The sequence below is a fragment of the Cricetulus griseus genome, chromosome 2, assembly GCF_003668045.3.
Source record: "Cricetulus griseus strain 17A/GY chromosome 2, alternate assembly CriGri-PICRH-1.0, whole genome shotgun sequence".
Lineage (NCBI taxonomy): Eukaryota > Metazoa > Chordata > Mammalia > Rodentia > Cricetidae > Cricetulus > Cricetulus griseus.
In genome coordinates, this window is record NC_048595.1 from 125976676 (window position 1) to 125993466 (window position 16791).

Sequence of the window (16791 nt, forward strand, 5' to 3'; positions counted from 1 at the left end):
AGTCTCCTTTAGAGCAAACAGTACCCCCATATAGACATCTCTGTGCCTTGTGTCCATGTCACAGTCACCTTTAGAACACTCAGTAACCCCATAGAGACATCACAGTGCCCTGTGTCCATATCACAGTCATATATAGAGCACATAGTACCCCATTTAGACACCACAGTATCCTGTTTCCATGTCACAGTCACCTGTACAGCACACAATACCACCATGTAGACTTCAGAATGCCCTGTGTCCATGTCACAGTCAGCCTTAAGGCTCAGAGTACCCCCATGTAGACATCATAGTGCCCTTGTCCATGTAAGAGTCACTCAGAGGGCACACAGTACCCCATAGAAACATCACAGTGCCCTGTGTCATGTCACAGTCACCTGTAGAACACACATTATCCCTAAGTAGACATCACAGTGCCCTCTGTAAAGTTTGCATCTTTACAGCTCATTTCTCTGTATCTATGTCACAATACACCTGTACAGAGTTCCTATTGCCATATCTAGAATTCATAGAAGTCACAGTGCCACATCTCATGTCACAATGCACTTGTACAGAGCTCACTACCTCCTAAAGTGCTCACGGTGTTCCATCTAGACATCACAGTGTTCTGTGTTCGTGTTACAGTTCATCTACAGATGCACCCCCATTTAGACATAGTGTCCTGTCCTCCTGTCATAGCTCACAGCCTCCTGTGAGGCTATATTCCCAATGCTTTCTGTTTATGTCACAACATACATTTTTCAGGACTCACAGTGCAGCAGTATACAGATAGTATAATATCTGTGTGTATGGATGTATCTCGTAGTGCCTTGTACAGGGCTCATGGTGAGATGTCCTGAAGTCATAGGATGCTTTATAGAGCCCATAGTGCCCAGACAGAGTTCATTAGGACCCATAAACACAATGCCCATTAGAGACTTCAAGTCATCTGGTCTATACTCATGGTACACATGTAGTGACAGCATAGTGTGAGCTCACAATGCTGTTTACAGAGTTCATTCGTTCATAGTCCACCTCTAACTATCTCATAGTACCTCTCTTTCAGCTTATACTACACTCACATGGTGTTCAGAGTGTACCTATTTAGAGTTTCTAGTTCCTGCTACACATTTCACAGGGCTTTGAGTGCATTGGTGTGCACGTGTGTGTGTGTGTGTGTGTGTGTGTGTGTGTGTGTGTGTGTGTGTGTGTGTGTGTGTCTGTGTGTGTCTGTGTGTGTCTGTGAAGTACACAGACTGTAATGCATCAGAATAGAGATCATATTGCTTTGTGTAGGACTCATAGTGTCTTGGATACAATTCTTTATGCGCTTGCATACAGTACAGAATACATACTCACAGTGCACTTTATAGGCCCTGTATAAAGTTCGTATTGCCCAGTATTGTGTTAACATTGCCTTTTACAGACTCCATCATGTATGGAGCCCATCATGCTTCAGAATAGAGATCAGTATTCACCCGCTGAGAGTTTGAGTTAGTTTTATATATGGTGGGGATCCAATTTCATTTTTACATGTGAGAAATAGGTTTCTCGTATTAACAAGATTTTATTTGGTCTCAAGCAATAGAACCTGATATAGGTTAGCTTTTGGAAAGGGGGGAAATGTACATAGTTTAAAGAGCTAAAGTAAGGCAGAATGCTTAAACCTTTGGATGTAGACGTCTTAAGAAGGCTTGGAAAGCTACAAATAGGACCTCACAGATGGCCTCTTTGGGGCTGTATTCTGGGAATTGCACTTTGTTGGAGAGCAGATGAAGGCCTGGTAAATGTGTATTGTTGACATATGCAAGGCCATGTCAAGGACCCCAGTGTCTCAGACCCATAGGAAAGGCAAGGTGTCGCCAGCTGGATTCGGATGAATGGAAAAGCCCCGGTCAAGTAAGAATGTGGACAGTTGAGCAGAAACTACCAACCAGAGCTTCCTGTGCATGGACAACTGCAGCCCCAAATGGCTGGTCTGCAATCTACAGAGATTATCAGTGTCATCTATACAGAGATTCTCAATCTGCAGAGATTAGGTAGCCCACCTCCCCACTCAGCAGTAAGCGCTAAAATGTTGAGTTTCCAGGCTGCGGGTGCATTTCCATTACAGTGCAAGGCCCACCCAATCCCAGCATCTTTGTGTGTCTTTTGCTTCTTCTTTCAGTTGCCCTAGCCAGGTTAACCCTAAAGCCACATACAGATTGTGGCACAGCTCCAAAAATCCTCAGTGCATGATTATGCATTGGGTGGACTAGTGGCCGGTTAGTGGACTGTGTGTGAGTGGTCATGCAGTTTTGTCACTTAATGGTCTCAGCAAACAGGATCACGTGAAGTGCAGGGGTAGGGGATTAGAAAGAGGCATGGCTTCCCAAAGGAAAACCTAAAACCAAAGGCAAAAAGGTTGAACAGCTCATACCCATTACTTTTCACCTCTATGGTTTCTTCCCTTTTCTTTTTTTTCTCCTCTCCCCACTGCTCTTTTCTGCACTGCAAACTTTTTCAGAAGTTGATGCTGCTTTGTGATTTGCAGGTGCCAAGTAGAGGGGACACACATTTGTCCGGAATTATTTTTCCAGAACCCTTAGGAACTGTGTGCACACACAAACTCCGTGTGCTGGCTAGTTTTACTTGTTCCAACTTGTCACAAGCGCGGGTCATTTGGGAAGAAGCATCCTCAACTGATTAAATGTGTTTATCAGATTGGCCTGCAGGCAAGTCTGTGGACATTTGCGTGATTAATGATTGATGTGGCAGGACCCAGCCCACATGCTGTGGGGGGAGCATCCCTAGACACCCAGGTAGTCCTGGGTAGTATAAGAAAGCAGGCTGAGTGAGCCCTGTAGAGCCGGCCGTGAGAAACACTCCTCCACCACTTCTGCATCAGTTCCAGTCTCCAGGTTCCTTCCCCGCCCCTCCTTCATGATAGACTACAAGCTTTTGGTAGTAGTGTTTGTCACATCAATAGGAAGCAAAACAAATGCACTCCTAACCCTGCTTTGGTGAACTGCTCTAGACTTGGGGGTCGGGGGAGAAAGGCCTGGTTTAGCTCTGGAGGCAGAAAAAACAAAACAAAACAAAACAATCTTTCAATTGTTAGCAGCTTATTGCCCAGCTTCCGAAAGGTGTCAACAGCTTGCAACCAAACCCAGTCCAGTTTCCACTCAATGAAACAGGACATTCAGCCTCAGAGAACTGTGTTCAGAGACTTCTATAAATGGAGGAGAGTCTAGAAGGTGTGGTCTGCAGGTTTCAGCTTGACTGTGGCTAGGTACCCTGTGAGCTACGGCTGGAGTTGTACCCCCCTCCCCCACTAGAATGGATTGAAAGTGGAAGAGATGGGGCTGGGCAGGAAGCTGAACTCCCAGGGAAGAGCTGAGTTCCCTCCTATCTGCAGAGCTTTGTGACTTTCAGAATTAGTGCCTTTAGATTTTCTGTTATAGCAGCAGCTCTTCAGCTTCTCTCAGGCAGACAGCAGAACCTCTACCATCTTATACATGCTGCCATGCACATCAGGGAGTGGTCTCCCACCAGGAGCAGCTCCATCAGCAGCGGCAGATAAACAGGGAATCTTATTAATTCTAAACATTGGCAACCAGGGATGCCCTGTGAATCAAGCTGTCTGGAGTCTCTTAGTGTCTGAGGCCGCTTTCTGATTCTGTGATCTCTGGACTCACCTTGCTGCATAGAGGCACAGTTTGGAGGTTGCATCCTACACACTGAGTGAAAACAGCGAGGCCCAGGATAAGTGAGAACCAAAGTCCTGGTCCAGAAAGTGGACCAGGAAGCGAGCTGGACCCTCAGCTCGGCACCAGCTCTTCCATAAGTGACTAGTTACCTCAGTGCTATAGGACACTTGTCCCTGTAGTTAAGAGAGTTAGGCTAAATAGATTTATTCACAGCCAAACATTTACCAAGCTTTGATTCTGGGCCAAACCCTGTGCTAATGGGACATGACATTAAATAAGGCTTGCCACATGTCCTTGTGACATGCCTTCAGGGTCTCTCAAAATCTGTAAAACTTGATGCCCAATCTGCAGAATCCCTTGGTCCCATGCAATATCAGACCACACGGCAGGGCGGGTTCTCCTTTCCATGGGCTGGAGGCCCAGTGACTTGTTCAAGGACACATGGCTGTTAAGTAGGTCTGGACTGACTCCAGCCTTTTGAGTCTCGGGCCTGCCCGTTCTATTCTATAGCTTGTAGTCATGAGTTCTAGCCCTAAATCACAGATATCATTTGCTACCCACTTTGTGTCCTGTCACAGGCATTGTGCCAAGAAGGCCACATAAGAGTCACAGCACCGATCTCAGGTCTACACAAGACAAGAAGATGGGCAGGCTCTGTTCTGTCACAGAGGGAAGGGCCTCTTTGGTAGGGTCCTTCCGAATCTTACACTGGAAGAAGAGGGCCAGTACAGTGGAGTTCAGGGTTCCAGCTATGAAGAGAACTTGATCCAGGCCTGTCCCTAGGTTAAAGTCCTACAAAGTAGGGCCTTTATGGGAATGACCATGGGTGTTCAAAGTTCAAAAACCATTCCAGACACCTAGTCATTCCATAAGCCCAGACCCTTCATACCAGCTGGCTGAAAGCAGGCCTGCCCCTGCTTCTGAGAGTGATAAAGTGAAGTAGTAGTTACAGCCTGCAGCCCGAGCTCCTCTACTTTCAGGACCCCAAAGGCCTCTCTTCCTCCCAAAGCATGGGTCCTTCCTCCATATCCTGTCAGACCTCTGAGAATGTAGCCAACTCCAGTGCAGGATCCTCAGTGCAGGGCTTCCACTCAGCTCCACACTGTCACAATAAGTGACTGAAAGAGAGGGCACACTCCACTGTTCAAGAAGCACAGGCCTGTGTACTGACCCTCATCCTTGAGAGACAGGTGGTCTACACGGCCTACATGGCTCATGCCTGCCCTGTGTTTTCAGACACAGTTTCATCATCAGCACCCAGAGGAGCAGCCAAAGAGTCTCCACAATGTGGAGCCCTGGGTTTGGAGTAGAGCATTAAATTAGCCATAGATGCACGGATAAAGCAATTAGAAGACTGTGAGTCCCAAGGCAGAGCCCATCTCTGATGCCAAACTGTCTCTCCCCACTTCCCCAGTTCTGGATCTTTCTAGATTCATAGGGCTTAAAGTCAGGTTGTCTATGTGTTGAAAGTGAGGGACCCTTGGCCTCTGCCATGGGTGTGTGTGGTGGCCATGAATGGGTCCTAACTGTTTACTGAAAGTTGAACCTGGGTTTTCATTAGCCCCCAAGCAGCCTTGGTAAGTGTGGTAAGCCTTCAACCCTTTTTTGGCACAGGAAATGTGTGGGAGCCTCTGAAGGGACCTTTAAGGTAGTCAGCATGTGGGAAACAGCTTTGGTGGAGTAAACAAACTTGCCTGGAGACCAATCTGCTGGGCACTGGGGAGGTGGTTTGATGGCTGTGTAGTCAGTCTCAGTGTGACAGATGCCAAGGGAAGCCACAGCTGCCACAGAGATGACAATGAGGCCTGTATTTGTGAGTCACCAGAGAAGGGACTCAGTCATATCCTGAAACCCTGGGCCAGCTTCCCTCAAATGCAAGACTAATTCTCACACAGAGAGGCCACAGACCAGGATTGCTGTCAGTCTGGAACTAAGGAGGAACATTCAATTACTCTTTACCTGCTTGGCCTGCTGTGCTGAGGGCAGGGCCCACAATCCACTGTGAGAACCAAACTCTGTCAGGGTCTCAGGGACTGCAACTCCATCCTGCAGCCTCCAAGCCACAGGAGAACAATTTGAGAGCTTTATAAAAACAGATGACGAAGTCCAAGCGGTTGGGGAGCAGTGGGACCGTTATCATTCTGTCCTGGAGATCCAGGGAGCCCAGATCAATCTTATTACCTTGGACCATGAAAGAGAAATCAGGTGGCTTTTTTCCCACCTCAAGAAACATATTTTGAGGAGGAGTTTCCAGCAGGAGAGAGGGATGAGGACACAGTGTCCTGAGGTTGGCCGTGGCCACAACATATCGGGCTTCTCTCCTCTCCTCACAGAGAAGCAGGACTTTCTCACCTCAGGTAAGGCTTGCTCTGAACTTGGAGAAAAGTTTTGCTGAGCAGGAGACGTTGTGTGTCTTCACCATTCCATTGCTTCTTTGTGAAGACTAGTCATGCCAGCTTGGGCAGGACAGGTTTCTGAGCCTCTCAGCCTATCAGAATCATCTCATCTTTAGCATGTCTCTACGGATGACCTAACAAAGGCCCCTCCATCTCCTGTGGCCTGCCCACTCGACTCCTTCAGTCTCTCTGTTGCTTCTGCATACCTCTCTGGACCCTCTGCTCCACCCTCACCCAATTTCTTAAGCCCCTGCTTTTTATTTTCTTCCAAGGAAAGCAGCAGCAAGCAAGGTGTTTACTAAAGAGCCGAGTCTCTTTGGGGATGGTTCGAACCACTCACAGCACAGACCAGATGACATAAAAAACTGAGCACTAGACACGACCACAGCCTCTGTGTCAGTCTGTTTCATCACAAATCACCCCCAGAACCCATGGGCACACCTCTGGGTGTTAGCCATTTGCAGTCTGCCAGACTGAGGGTGCCTCCAGGTCTTCAGTTAACCGTGGGCCATGTGCTGCTCTCACTGGGACTCAGCTGTGAGAATCTCAAGCAATACATTAAGAGCTATATATCCACTGAGCTGGGAACAGATGATCACTGCCTACAGTGCTGAGTAGCACTGTCTCTGCCATGTGGTTAAAATCTAAAACATAAAAACTAAGGGAAGATGCTGAGTTAAAAGCCAAATCTGCCCTGTAGGAAAACCAGCATGCCCACATCTCAGGTTGGTTTCTCAGTAGATGCCCTACGTTGTCCTGTAATCTCAAAGCAGTTTCATAATTAGAACACAGTACGGCAGCGTGGTTAAGCTGTTTGCCTTGAGAGTCAGATTTCCTGGCCATAGCAGGTCACTGGCGGCCTTACTTGGTGTGAGTTTATTCCAGTGCCTGGGTCTGAGCTGTGAGAATGACAACATGCATCTCAGAGCCGGCCATTTTCAGACTTGGATGAATTATGCATCACTTTTTTCCTGGTGTGAGATCCTCTTCCCATGAGTCCTTACATGATTATTACTTTATTGCTGGTGGTGTGGTTGTAGAATAAAGTAACGCTTTTCTGCTTCCTACTCATTACTTTTGCATCGAAGGGTCTGGGATCCTCCTCTGGGGCGCTGATTTAGTACTTGCACAGCTGCCCTGGCAGAGGGTTACGTCCCACAATGATTTCAGCTTAAATGGGGTGTTTAGACTGTGGGCACCTGTTCACGGGCTGGCTGAGGAAGAAAGGCGGGCGTCCTTCCCATCCGGCTCTCCCTAGGGGTCATCCCTTACACACCCTACTGGAGTCCCATTTCGTGGGCTGATGGTTCCTGTCATAGCTGTACCTGGGTCCTGTCCCAGGCACTCAGCCTCTCCTCCAACTCTTCCGCCTCCTGAAGATCAACCACGGAGTAGACGAGGGGATGTGCTTCCGCTGTTGATACACTAGTCTAGTGACAGGTGACACACCTGTAGTGGGATAGCCTTCCCAACCCAGATGACAGCAGGAACCTCAAGGTTGACAAGAGCTTCCATGAAAATCAGCCCCTTGATGTATCTACCCCTGAGAACTGGCCAGGAATGGGAACACATCTGAGCCAGATGTGAAGACACAGGCTTCTAAGGGACACTGCCACTACTTCCTGCCACTGCCTGGAACCAGCTGGAAGCCATAGTTGCACTAGTGACTGGCTGCATCTCAGAGCTCTTTGGAAACCTTTTTTGATGATGGCAGCACCCATTACGTAAGCTCAGATGGGCAGAAATGAGAGATTTGAATGGTGGCCTTTCCAGGGCTACAGTAAGAAGCCACAACAGATGACAACTGTGGAGGGTTGTGGTGGGTTAGGACACACGGGCATGCCTTCTTACCAGAAGCATCCTCAAGACTCTTTCTAAGGGTTGTTACAGCTTGCACAGGCTTGATGTAAAGCCAACCGAACACTCTGCACGGTGTGCGCAACCAGAAATGAATTTATGGATCTACAGAACATATCCCTCCTTTACTTTTGAATACAAAAGACAACACATGGCAATTCTTACCAACCTAGTTCTATAATCAGTCTAGTATAATATGGTCACAACAGTAGTCACTAATGCACAGTCAAACTCTTTGACTGTGTTTTTTTCAGTGTGTGTGTGTGTGTGTGTGTGTGTGTGTGTGTGTGTGTGTGTGTGTGTAGGCCAGAGGTCAACCTTGGGGGTTGACCATTTATTGTTTTTGGACAGGGTTTCTCCCTGACAGGTAGCTCACCTGTTAGCTAGGTTAGGCTGACTGGCCAGTGAGCTCCAGGGATATGCTTGCCTGGCTTCTCAATGCTGGGCTTACTCACACATGCCACCATGTTTGGTTTTTTATGTGGGTTCTGGGGATTGAAGTCAGGTCCCCAGGCCTGCAAGGCAAACACTTTACCAGGTGAGCTTCCTTAGCCCTGCATGAATGATTTCTTAAGCATAAAACCTATAAATGCCAAGTCCTCACTGACTCGGTGAGCCTGTCTGTGACTCCAACTTGTCCTGCAGTACTTATTCCTAGAAACAATGTAGTGTTATGGAAAGTCTGCCTTCCACCATTTAATAGCACATTCCTTCCAGTCCAGTTGTAAGTCTGACTCTCCACAACCCATGAGATAGTAAATGGGTATGGTGACCCTGTTTAGAGCCAGTGTCAGAAAAGTCAGCATGGTCAAGGTACTCAGGTATTCTGTTTCTGTGGCTGTTATGTTACCACAGCTGCTGAACAGTTTATCAGATTAATTCAGTGAGATGCATTTAACATTCTGTCTCTTTGATATAACTGCATTGTAATGATGAGTCATAAGCCTCTTATAATACCAGGCTGCTTTTGGGTCATCAGTCATCAAATTGTCATTGCCTCTGTCACTGCTTTCTCATCAATAGGGTGCTAAGTATATGTCTGTTATTGCATTACTTGCCACATGGGAAGGGGGCTACATTTATCTGGAATATTGATCATGATCTGTTTGAAAGTGATACAAGGACAGGGGCTGGGAAGCATACTCCCCCCTTCTCTCCCAGCCCCTGCCCAGCCCCTTGAATGCTCTCACCTGCTGTTCTGACGAATGGGCTGCTCTGGGCTGTGAGCCATCTCCTTCTCACTCATTGGCCTTTCCAGATGGCTAGTCTGCCTTTGTGTTCTAGGATTAGAATGGTTATCAGGAACTCCTCTGTGTGTGACCTCTGTACAGAGACGCCAACCAGTTGTGTCTGTAGAGCACTGTCCCATGGCTCACTAAACATGGGCAGCAGCAGAGGGAATTTCCAGGCCAGATCATCTACCTTCTTTTATCTACCTTCTTTTATCTAACGTCTTGTATTAACCTCTTTCTTATTTAGAAAACCATGCTCTACCCCTATCACCATGGCATAGGAGAGGGTCCCATGGTCTACAACGGCACTAACTCACAGGCTATTGTTCTTGTAAAGGCGTGTGACTCTGTCATCAGGTCAATTCCTATGTGGAGATTCAGACAAAGCTTCCCATAGCCCCACAGCTCTGGCAAATCCCAAGGCCTAGCCTGAAGAGGACAATCACCTTGAGTTTCCATTCTCCTCTGACTACCCAGCCCTAGTCCCCAGCTTCTATGCCTGCTTCACACTGATGGGGAGGACACAGCTCAACCGAGGGACCTCACAGTTACAGAATGACCCAGAAATCTGCCTCAAGGTTCAGTGTTTCAGCTTCCCAAGGTGGTGCCCTGACTCTAAATTTCCCTCCTAGTTCAGGAATCTGTATTCAAGCTTTCTGTATAGCACAGAGGTGTACATGACACATGACAGGGTGGCTGAACTATTGCTCTGCACTCACTTCCCCAAAGAAAGTGGTGGAGTTATGAAAAGAAAAATGCATCCCTAGGCCTCTGTGAACCCAGGGGAGGGATGTGGAGGTACAGGCATCCATTTTTGTGTTTCAATGTTCTTATTTTTCAATCTAAAATCCAAGGTAGAATATTCTAGTGTATCCTCACCCACCCTGGTTTTGGGCACCAGTTTTTCTCCCGGCCTTTCACCTTTGCTTAGCCTCCACCACTGTCCTTGCCTGAATAGGTTCTTTTGAGGCAGATCCAAGACTAAAATCCATTTCAGCTGTATCCGTTCCTATGTCTTTTTGGAAATCATAGTGTTGGAAAGCCCCACCTACCATCATCAGTTTCCTAAGACACAGGAAGCTGAGGGGCTGTGGCTTGGGCGTGGCTTTCTCTTCAATGGTTGGTGTGCATGAGCCTCAGTCTTGTGGGGCCAAAGTGGGGAGGCATTAAGAGGTGGTGCCTAGTGGAAGGGGGTTGTGTAGTGGGGTCATGAATGCCCTTGGAATTTTGGTTTTTGTAGTAAAACCCCATAGGCTCGGGATGTTCAAGGTAGGACTTACCTTAAGAGCTTAAGAGCTTGGTCCTTTTATATACACCACTTGCTTTTAAGCATTTTATGCTCTCTCTCTCTCTCTCTCTCTCTCTCTCTCTCTCTCTCTCTCTCTCTCTGTGTGTGTGTGTGTGTGTGTGTGTGTGTGTGTGTGTGTGTGTCCATGGCATACGTGTGGAGGCCAGAGGACAACCTATGAGAATTAGTTCTCTCTCCTTCCACTATGTGGGTCCTTGAACCCAGGCCGTCAGTTTGGCAGCAGGTTTCCTTACCTCCTAAGTTGTCTCTCAGGCTAATTTTCTTTTCCTTTTCTCTGCTAAGAAGTGACACATCCTGGGGCTCTTGACAGGCTGAGGTCATCTTCCAGTCACTAGAATTCTGTACCAAACAGATCTCCTTGCTTTATAAAACAACTGGGGGATGCTATTTTGTTACACAATGCAAAAATGGACCAGTATAATCCATTATTTTATAATTTCTTCATTTGTTAGCTAGAAAGAGTCCCATAAAGAATAACATTCATTAAACACTGTTTGGTGGTCGTAAATGCATTGGTAGTTGAGAGCTGGCTTAGCAGTATAAGGCCCTCAGTTCTAGTTACAGTATGATACAAGTTAAAACAAAACCAGTCTGCTTATCCTGAGACAGTTTTATTAGCCAGAATGCTTAAATTCTTGATTCTGCTCTGTATTTATGCTTTTAGACTGAGAAGTGGGTTGCCTGGCATTCTCCAGTGTTTAAGGGGCATATATTATCAAACACAGTTGTGACATCATGGATGTTTAGCATATTCAATGTGTTAAATTCATTGACATCACTACTCCTACTTCTACCCCCCCCTTTTTCTTGAGGCAAGGCCTTTCTACATAGCCCAGGCTAGCCTGGAACTCTGAGTGTGGACGTGGTGGGCTATCATGCCTGGAATCATTTTTCCTGCTTCTCTAACTTCTCCATAAGCTTCTCCAGGGAGTGTGTCTTCCAGCTGGCTTCTGATTGCTCAATGTGCTCAGGTTTGAAAATTTTCTCTTGGTGTGATGCTGACAAATGCCACAACACATCTTGTATGCTTCCCATTCCAGACCAGTAGCCATCAACCTCTCCAAGGAGATCGAGTGTTGTAGAATATTAGTTAAAATGTGTTACATTTGTTTATGCTGTGGAACATTTGTTTAATGATGCAAAGATGTGTTGTATTCTTTTATGCTGCATTTGTTTAACTCTGTGAAGCTGTGTTACTTTACCTGTCTAAAAGACCTGACCAGTCTAATAAAGAGCTGAACAGCCAATAGCAAGGCAGGAGAAAGGGTAGGTGGGGCTGTCAGGCAGAGAGAATAGATAGCAGGAGAAATCTGGGGAGAGAAAAGATCAAGGAGTGAGAAAAGAAGAGGCCAGCCACCCAACCACACAGCCAGACACGGAATAAGAAGGAAAGGGAAGGTATACAGAAATAGAGGAAGGTAAAAGCCCAGAGGCAAAAGGTAGATGGGCTAATTTAAGAATGACAAGAAACAAGCCAAGCTAAGGCCAGCCAGGCTTTCAAAACAAAGAATAAGACTCCATGTGATTTATTTGGGAGCCAGGTAGGGGGGTTCCAAAGACTAAAGAGTTAAAAAAAAAGCAACCAACAACAATTTCTTTAAATATCTTTTTAAAAGTGAGATTTAGAAATCATCAGCTGGTGAAAGGACAGCTCATTGCTGAAGAGTTGCTCATTTCTTTGTGTGTGTGCGCATGTACATATGTGCGCATGTGTGTGTGCCTGCTCCCGTGTGTGTGTGTGTGTGTGTGTGTGTGTGTGTGTGTGTGCACTCATGTGTGTATTTGTGTATATGTGTGGTCATGGATGGAGAAAGAGAGAGCCAGAGATAGAGATAGAGATAGAGATAGAGAGTTTCCATGTGTGCATGTGGAGGCCACAGTTCCATTTTGGGTGTCTTCCTTTGTCTCTTTTGGGACATGGTCTCTCAGTGAACTCCTTGCTCGAGAGTTGGCTAGATCATTTACTAGCAAGCTCTAGACATGCTCCCCGTTACCACCCTGCCAGGGCTAGGGTTGTAGACATGTGCAATCGCCTGGCTGCTATGTGAGCACTAGGGATCCATCCTCAGCTCCTCATGCTAGCACAGCAGGTACTTCTGCTGAACCATCTCTCCAGCCCAAGGTGATCATTTCTAGTCTTTTCAGTGTGAGGAATTAATAGCAGTACTAAAGGTTAAATATATCATGAGTTCATGCTAATATTTTAAATTTGGTAGTACAGGTCTTGTTTAGAAACAAGATTAACAGTTATTTCCCTGTTTTACTATTACATGTTTTACAATGGTATATCAGGCCTGCAGGTGACAGTATGTTTTCCGGAAACAGCTTAAGAGTTTGTTAAAGTTATTTTAAATTGTTCTTAAGGTTTTCCTTATGGAGGATAAAGTCAGATAATCATTTCACATTTCCTTTAGATTAATTCTTGAGCAATTAGATATCCAGCTGCCATCGTAAAGCTCGTTTGTCCTGCTTATCATTGGTTCTTAGGAACTGCTTCTCTCCTTGTTGAGTTAATATTTCATCATTACAATAGCCACCAGCACTGGTAATGGGAAATCTATACAGTGCATTGTTATATTCAGAGAAAGTCTAGCTTCTAGCTCTGTCCACTTGGTCCCTTTCTTGTTGTAACCCAGCAAAGCAGCAATTTATCTTTTTGTTTCTTAAGGTAGAAGCCAGTGCATAGGAAACATGACATAGCACGCACATCTGTACTGTTTATATTTTGTTCTCACCCCTCGTAGGTGACAGATTATTATGTATAAATATTTAGGTATTAAGGGTCGAACCCTGGGCCTCACACTGCTAAACACAAGCTACTACTGAGTCATATAATATTTCTGCTGTATTTTTCACTTACGAGTCTATCCTATAAATTGGTCTATAATCACAGATAGAAGTTATTCTCACTATACAGCTCAGGTTGGCCTCACACATGGCAGTCCTTCTGCTTCAGCTTCCCTTGTGCTGGAATTATAGGGTTGGCTTTAGTGCAGCATTTCAATCCATGTATATAATGTGTGATGATTGTGGTATGGTTCATATCCACCATTAGACCATGTTTACAGTATGATGGCACCTCAAATTCTTGTTTCTTTGTTCTGAGAGCTTTAGAAATCCTCTTTATGAGAGCCCAGAAGCAACATCACAGGGAAGCCCGAGCTTCAGGCCCGGAGCAGGGTCAAGGGAGCCATAAGCCTCAAACCTGGGAGCAGCATCAGAGGAGGAGCATTCACTGGAAGCTCTGCTCTACTTGTGCCTGAAGGAGCAGTCAATGGAGCCACAGCCCCCAACTATACCAATTGGAGAAAGAGAGAACCCCTGAAACACAAGCTCCACCTATATCAATTAGAGGAAGAGATGCATAGACAAAAAGGTAAGAACACACCCAACAACATAAAGAGCATTAAGGCACCACTAGAAACTAGTGGTGCTACAACAGCAAACCCTGAACATCCCAACACAGATGAAATAGAAGAAAACGACCTAAAAATAACTTTATGAGGATGATTGATGCCCTTAAAGAGGAAATGAAAAATTCTCTTAAAGAAATAGAGGAAAAGACAAACAAATATTGTAGGATATTAACAAATCCCTTAGAGAAAACCAAGAAAAAGCAATCAACCACTGAGCCACCGATTCAGCTCAAGAAAAAGCAATCAAACAAGTGAAGGAAATTATTCAAGACATGAAATCTGAAATAGAGGCAATAAAGAAAACACAAACTGAAAGAATTCTGAAAATGGAAAATCTGGGTAAATGACTAGGAACCACAAATACAAGCATAAACAACAGAACACAGGAGATGGAAAAGAGAATTTCAGGTAACAAAGATAATTTGGAGGAAATAGATTCATCAGTCATAGAAAAATTTAAATTCAACAAACCCTTAACAAAAAACATGCAGGAAATCTGAGACACCATGAAAAGACCGAGCCTAAGAATAATAGGGATAGAAGAAGGAGAAGAAGTCCAACTCAAAGCCACAGAAAATATATTCAACAAAATCATTGAAGAAAACTTCTCTGACCTAAAGAAAGACATGCATATTTAAATACAAGAGGCTTACAGAACACCAAATAGACTGGACCAAAAAATAAAAATAAAAAACAAAAACCAAAACCAGCCTCCTCACCACATAAACAATAAACATACAGAATAAAGAAAGAATATTAAGAGATGCAAAGGAGAAAGGCCAGGTAACATATAATAACAGACCTATCAGAATTATACGTGACTTCTCAATGGAAACAGTGAAAGCCAGAAGGTCCTGGTCAGATGTTATGCAGACACTAAGGGACCACGAATGCCAGCCCAGACTACTTTACCCAGCAAAGCTTTCAATAACCATAGATGGAGAAAACAAGATATCCCATGATAAAACCAAATTTAACGATACCTATCCACAAACCCAGCCCTACAGAAAGTACTAGAAGGAAAATGCCAACTCAAGGAAATCACCTACATCTACAAGAGCACAGGAAATAGATGAGCTTACAGCAGCAAATCCTAAAGAAGGGAATTAAATACACAATGCCATCACCAACAGGAGACCATTTCCTAAATAGAATGCCAGTACCACAGACTCTGAGACCAACAATTAATAAATGGGATCTCCTGAAACTGAGAAGCTTCTGTAAAGCAAAGAACACAGTCAACAAGACAAAATGGCTCCCTGCAGAATGAGAAAAGGTCTTCATCAACCCCACATCTGACAGAGGTCTGATCTCCAAAATATACAAAGAACTCAAGAAACTAGAAATCAAACTACCAAATAATCCAATTAAAAAATGGGGTATAGATCTAAATAGGTAACTTTCTTTTTTCTGTCTTTGTTTCTGTACAGTTTCTGTGAAGTCTGGAGGATCAGAACAGGCTATGTGACTGGCTGGTTAAGTGGGTTTGTTATCTGATCTGTTGCAATCCAGTCTGTCTGCCTGCTTTTTAGTGCTGGCTTGGCAGATCCTGAGCTGTATGATTTTATGTCAGTTTTATGTTTTCATGTCTGCTGTTTTTGTTAATTGTGTACGTGTCTCTCTCTGTCCTTACTGCCCATGCATGTGGCATGTGTGGGTCAGGGGTCTTTTCTCGCTATCTTGAACATGTGGTGTGTGGGATAGAAGTTCCTCTGCCATGTGCCATGGGTTAGAGTGTGCTGCAGCGGAGTCTCCTGTCTCTGAGCACATGGTGAGGCACTGTTCTGAATTCCAACCACTGCTGTGGCCCTCACAGCTGAGCCTGGCCAGTGCAGGTGAGTTTCTCTCTCCATCCTCACCTGCCTGTCTGTGAGGCATGCAAAGTGGGGCTCTCTCCGCCCCAACTACCGTCCTGCTGCAGGTCCTAGCATGCAGCAGGAGTTTCCCTGCTTGCAAGGCCACCATTCGTCTGGCCTTCTCTGTGCTCCACACACACAGTATGCAGAACATGGAGCAGGGGGAAACCTTGGGGGTCTTTTTCCCACGCCTGCATTGGCAGAGGGTCTGGGATTACTAGCACCCCCCTAGGTCTCTGCCCTGAGAACATGGAGCTGGGGCAGGTGAACCATTTGGCTTGATACAGACGTTCTAAAGAAATGGCCTTAAAGTTATTAAAAACCATAAGAAGGACTTTGGTAAGAGTTTTTATGTTGACTGAGAAATGAGAGAAAATGTAGGAGACTAAAGTAATAAAGAGGGAAAGAAATTTGTCTAAGAATGTCTAAGGAAATCAGAGGAATGAACTGAAGGTATATAGAAAGTTATAGAGGGTCAAAGCAAGTCATAGAAGGTCAGAGGAAAGGTTGTTAAAAGTCAGAGAAAAAATGTAAACTGTTTGTTATGGTTTCCCATGCTTACAAATAGTAAAAATTGGTAATATAAGCTAAAATTTTAACCATATTAAGTTAATTCTGTTAAAAAGTTCTGTTTATTTCTCAAGTAATTTATGTATGCTTGTTTTAAAATGGTCTGTTTCCTGGCATAACCTAAGTTCTGTTACAAGCATACAGCTAAAACAAATGGTGCAGGTCACTGCCATTTTGCAGCCAGCCTCATGGCAAGCTAGTCACTTGGCTGGCTGGTAGCCATTTTGCTGAAGTTAAAAAAGATACTTGAACCACCATCTTGACTAAAGGTGACCGCATGGAAATTAGAAGGTACCATCTTAGAAACAAGTTTTTCAATTAATATTTAAAATGTTAATCCTTCTATATATTACAGAAAGACATTAAGGAATTTTAAATTTCTTCTTAAAAACAGTTTTTTAAATGTTTATGTTTTTAAAGATGTTTTCATTAATGTTTACTTAAAGAGCTTAAATTTAAAATCATTATTTTTAAGCAAAGCTTGACAATG

The 16791-nt window shown here is 44.8% G+C and overlaps 1 protein-coding gene across 1 annotated transcript in view; it reads left to right on the forward strand.

The window, feature by feature from the left end:
• Positions 1 to 5563: 5563 nt before the first annotated feature.
• Positions 5564 to 16791, forward strand: part of Cdh17 (cadherin 17) — an 80932-nt gene continuing 69704 nt past the window's right edge. Inside the window, exon 1 of the mRNA XM_027403525.2 lies at positions 5564 to 6022. Within this exon, the coding sequence (XP_027259326.1) occupies positions 5932 to 6022 (91 nt within the window). The 5' untranslated portion in view covers positions 5564 to 5931. The remainder of the gene's footprint in view (positions 6023 to 16791) is intronic.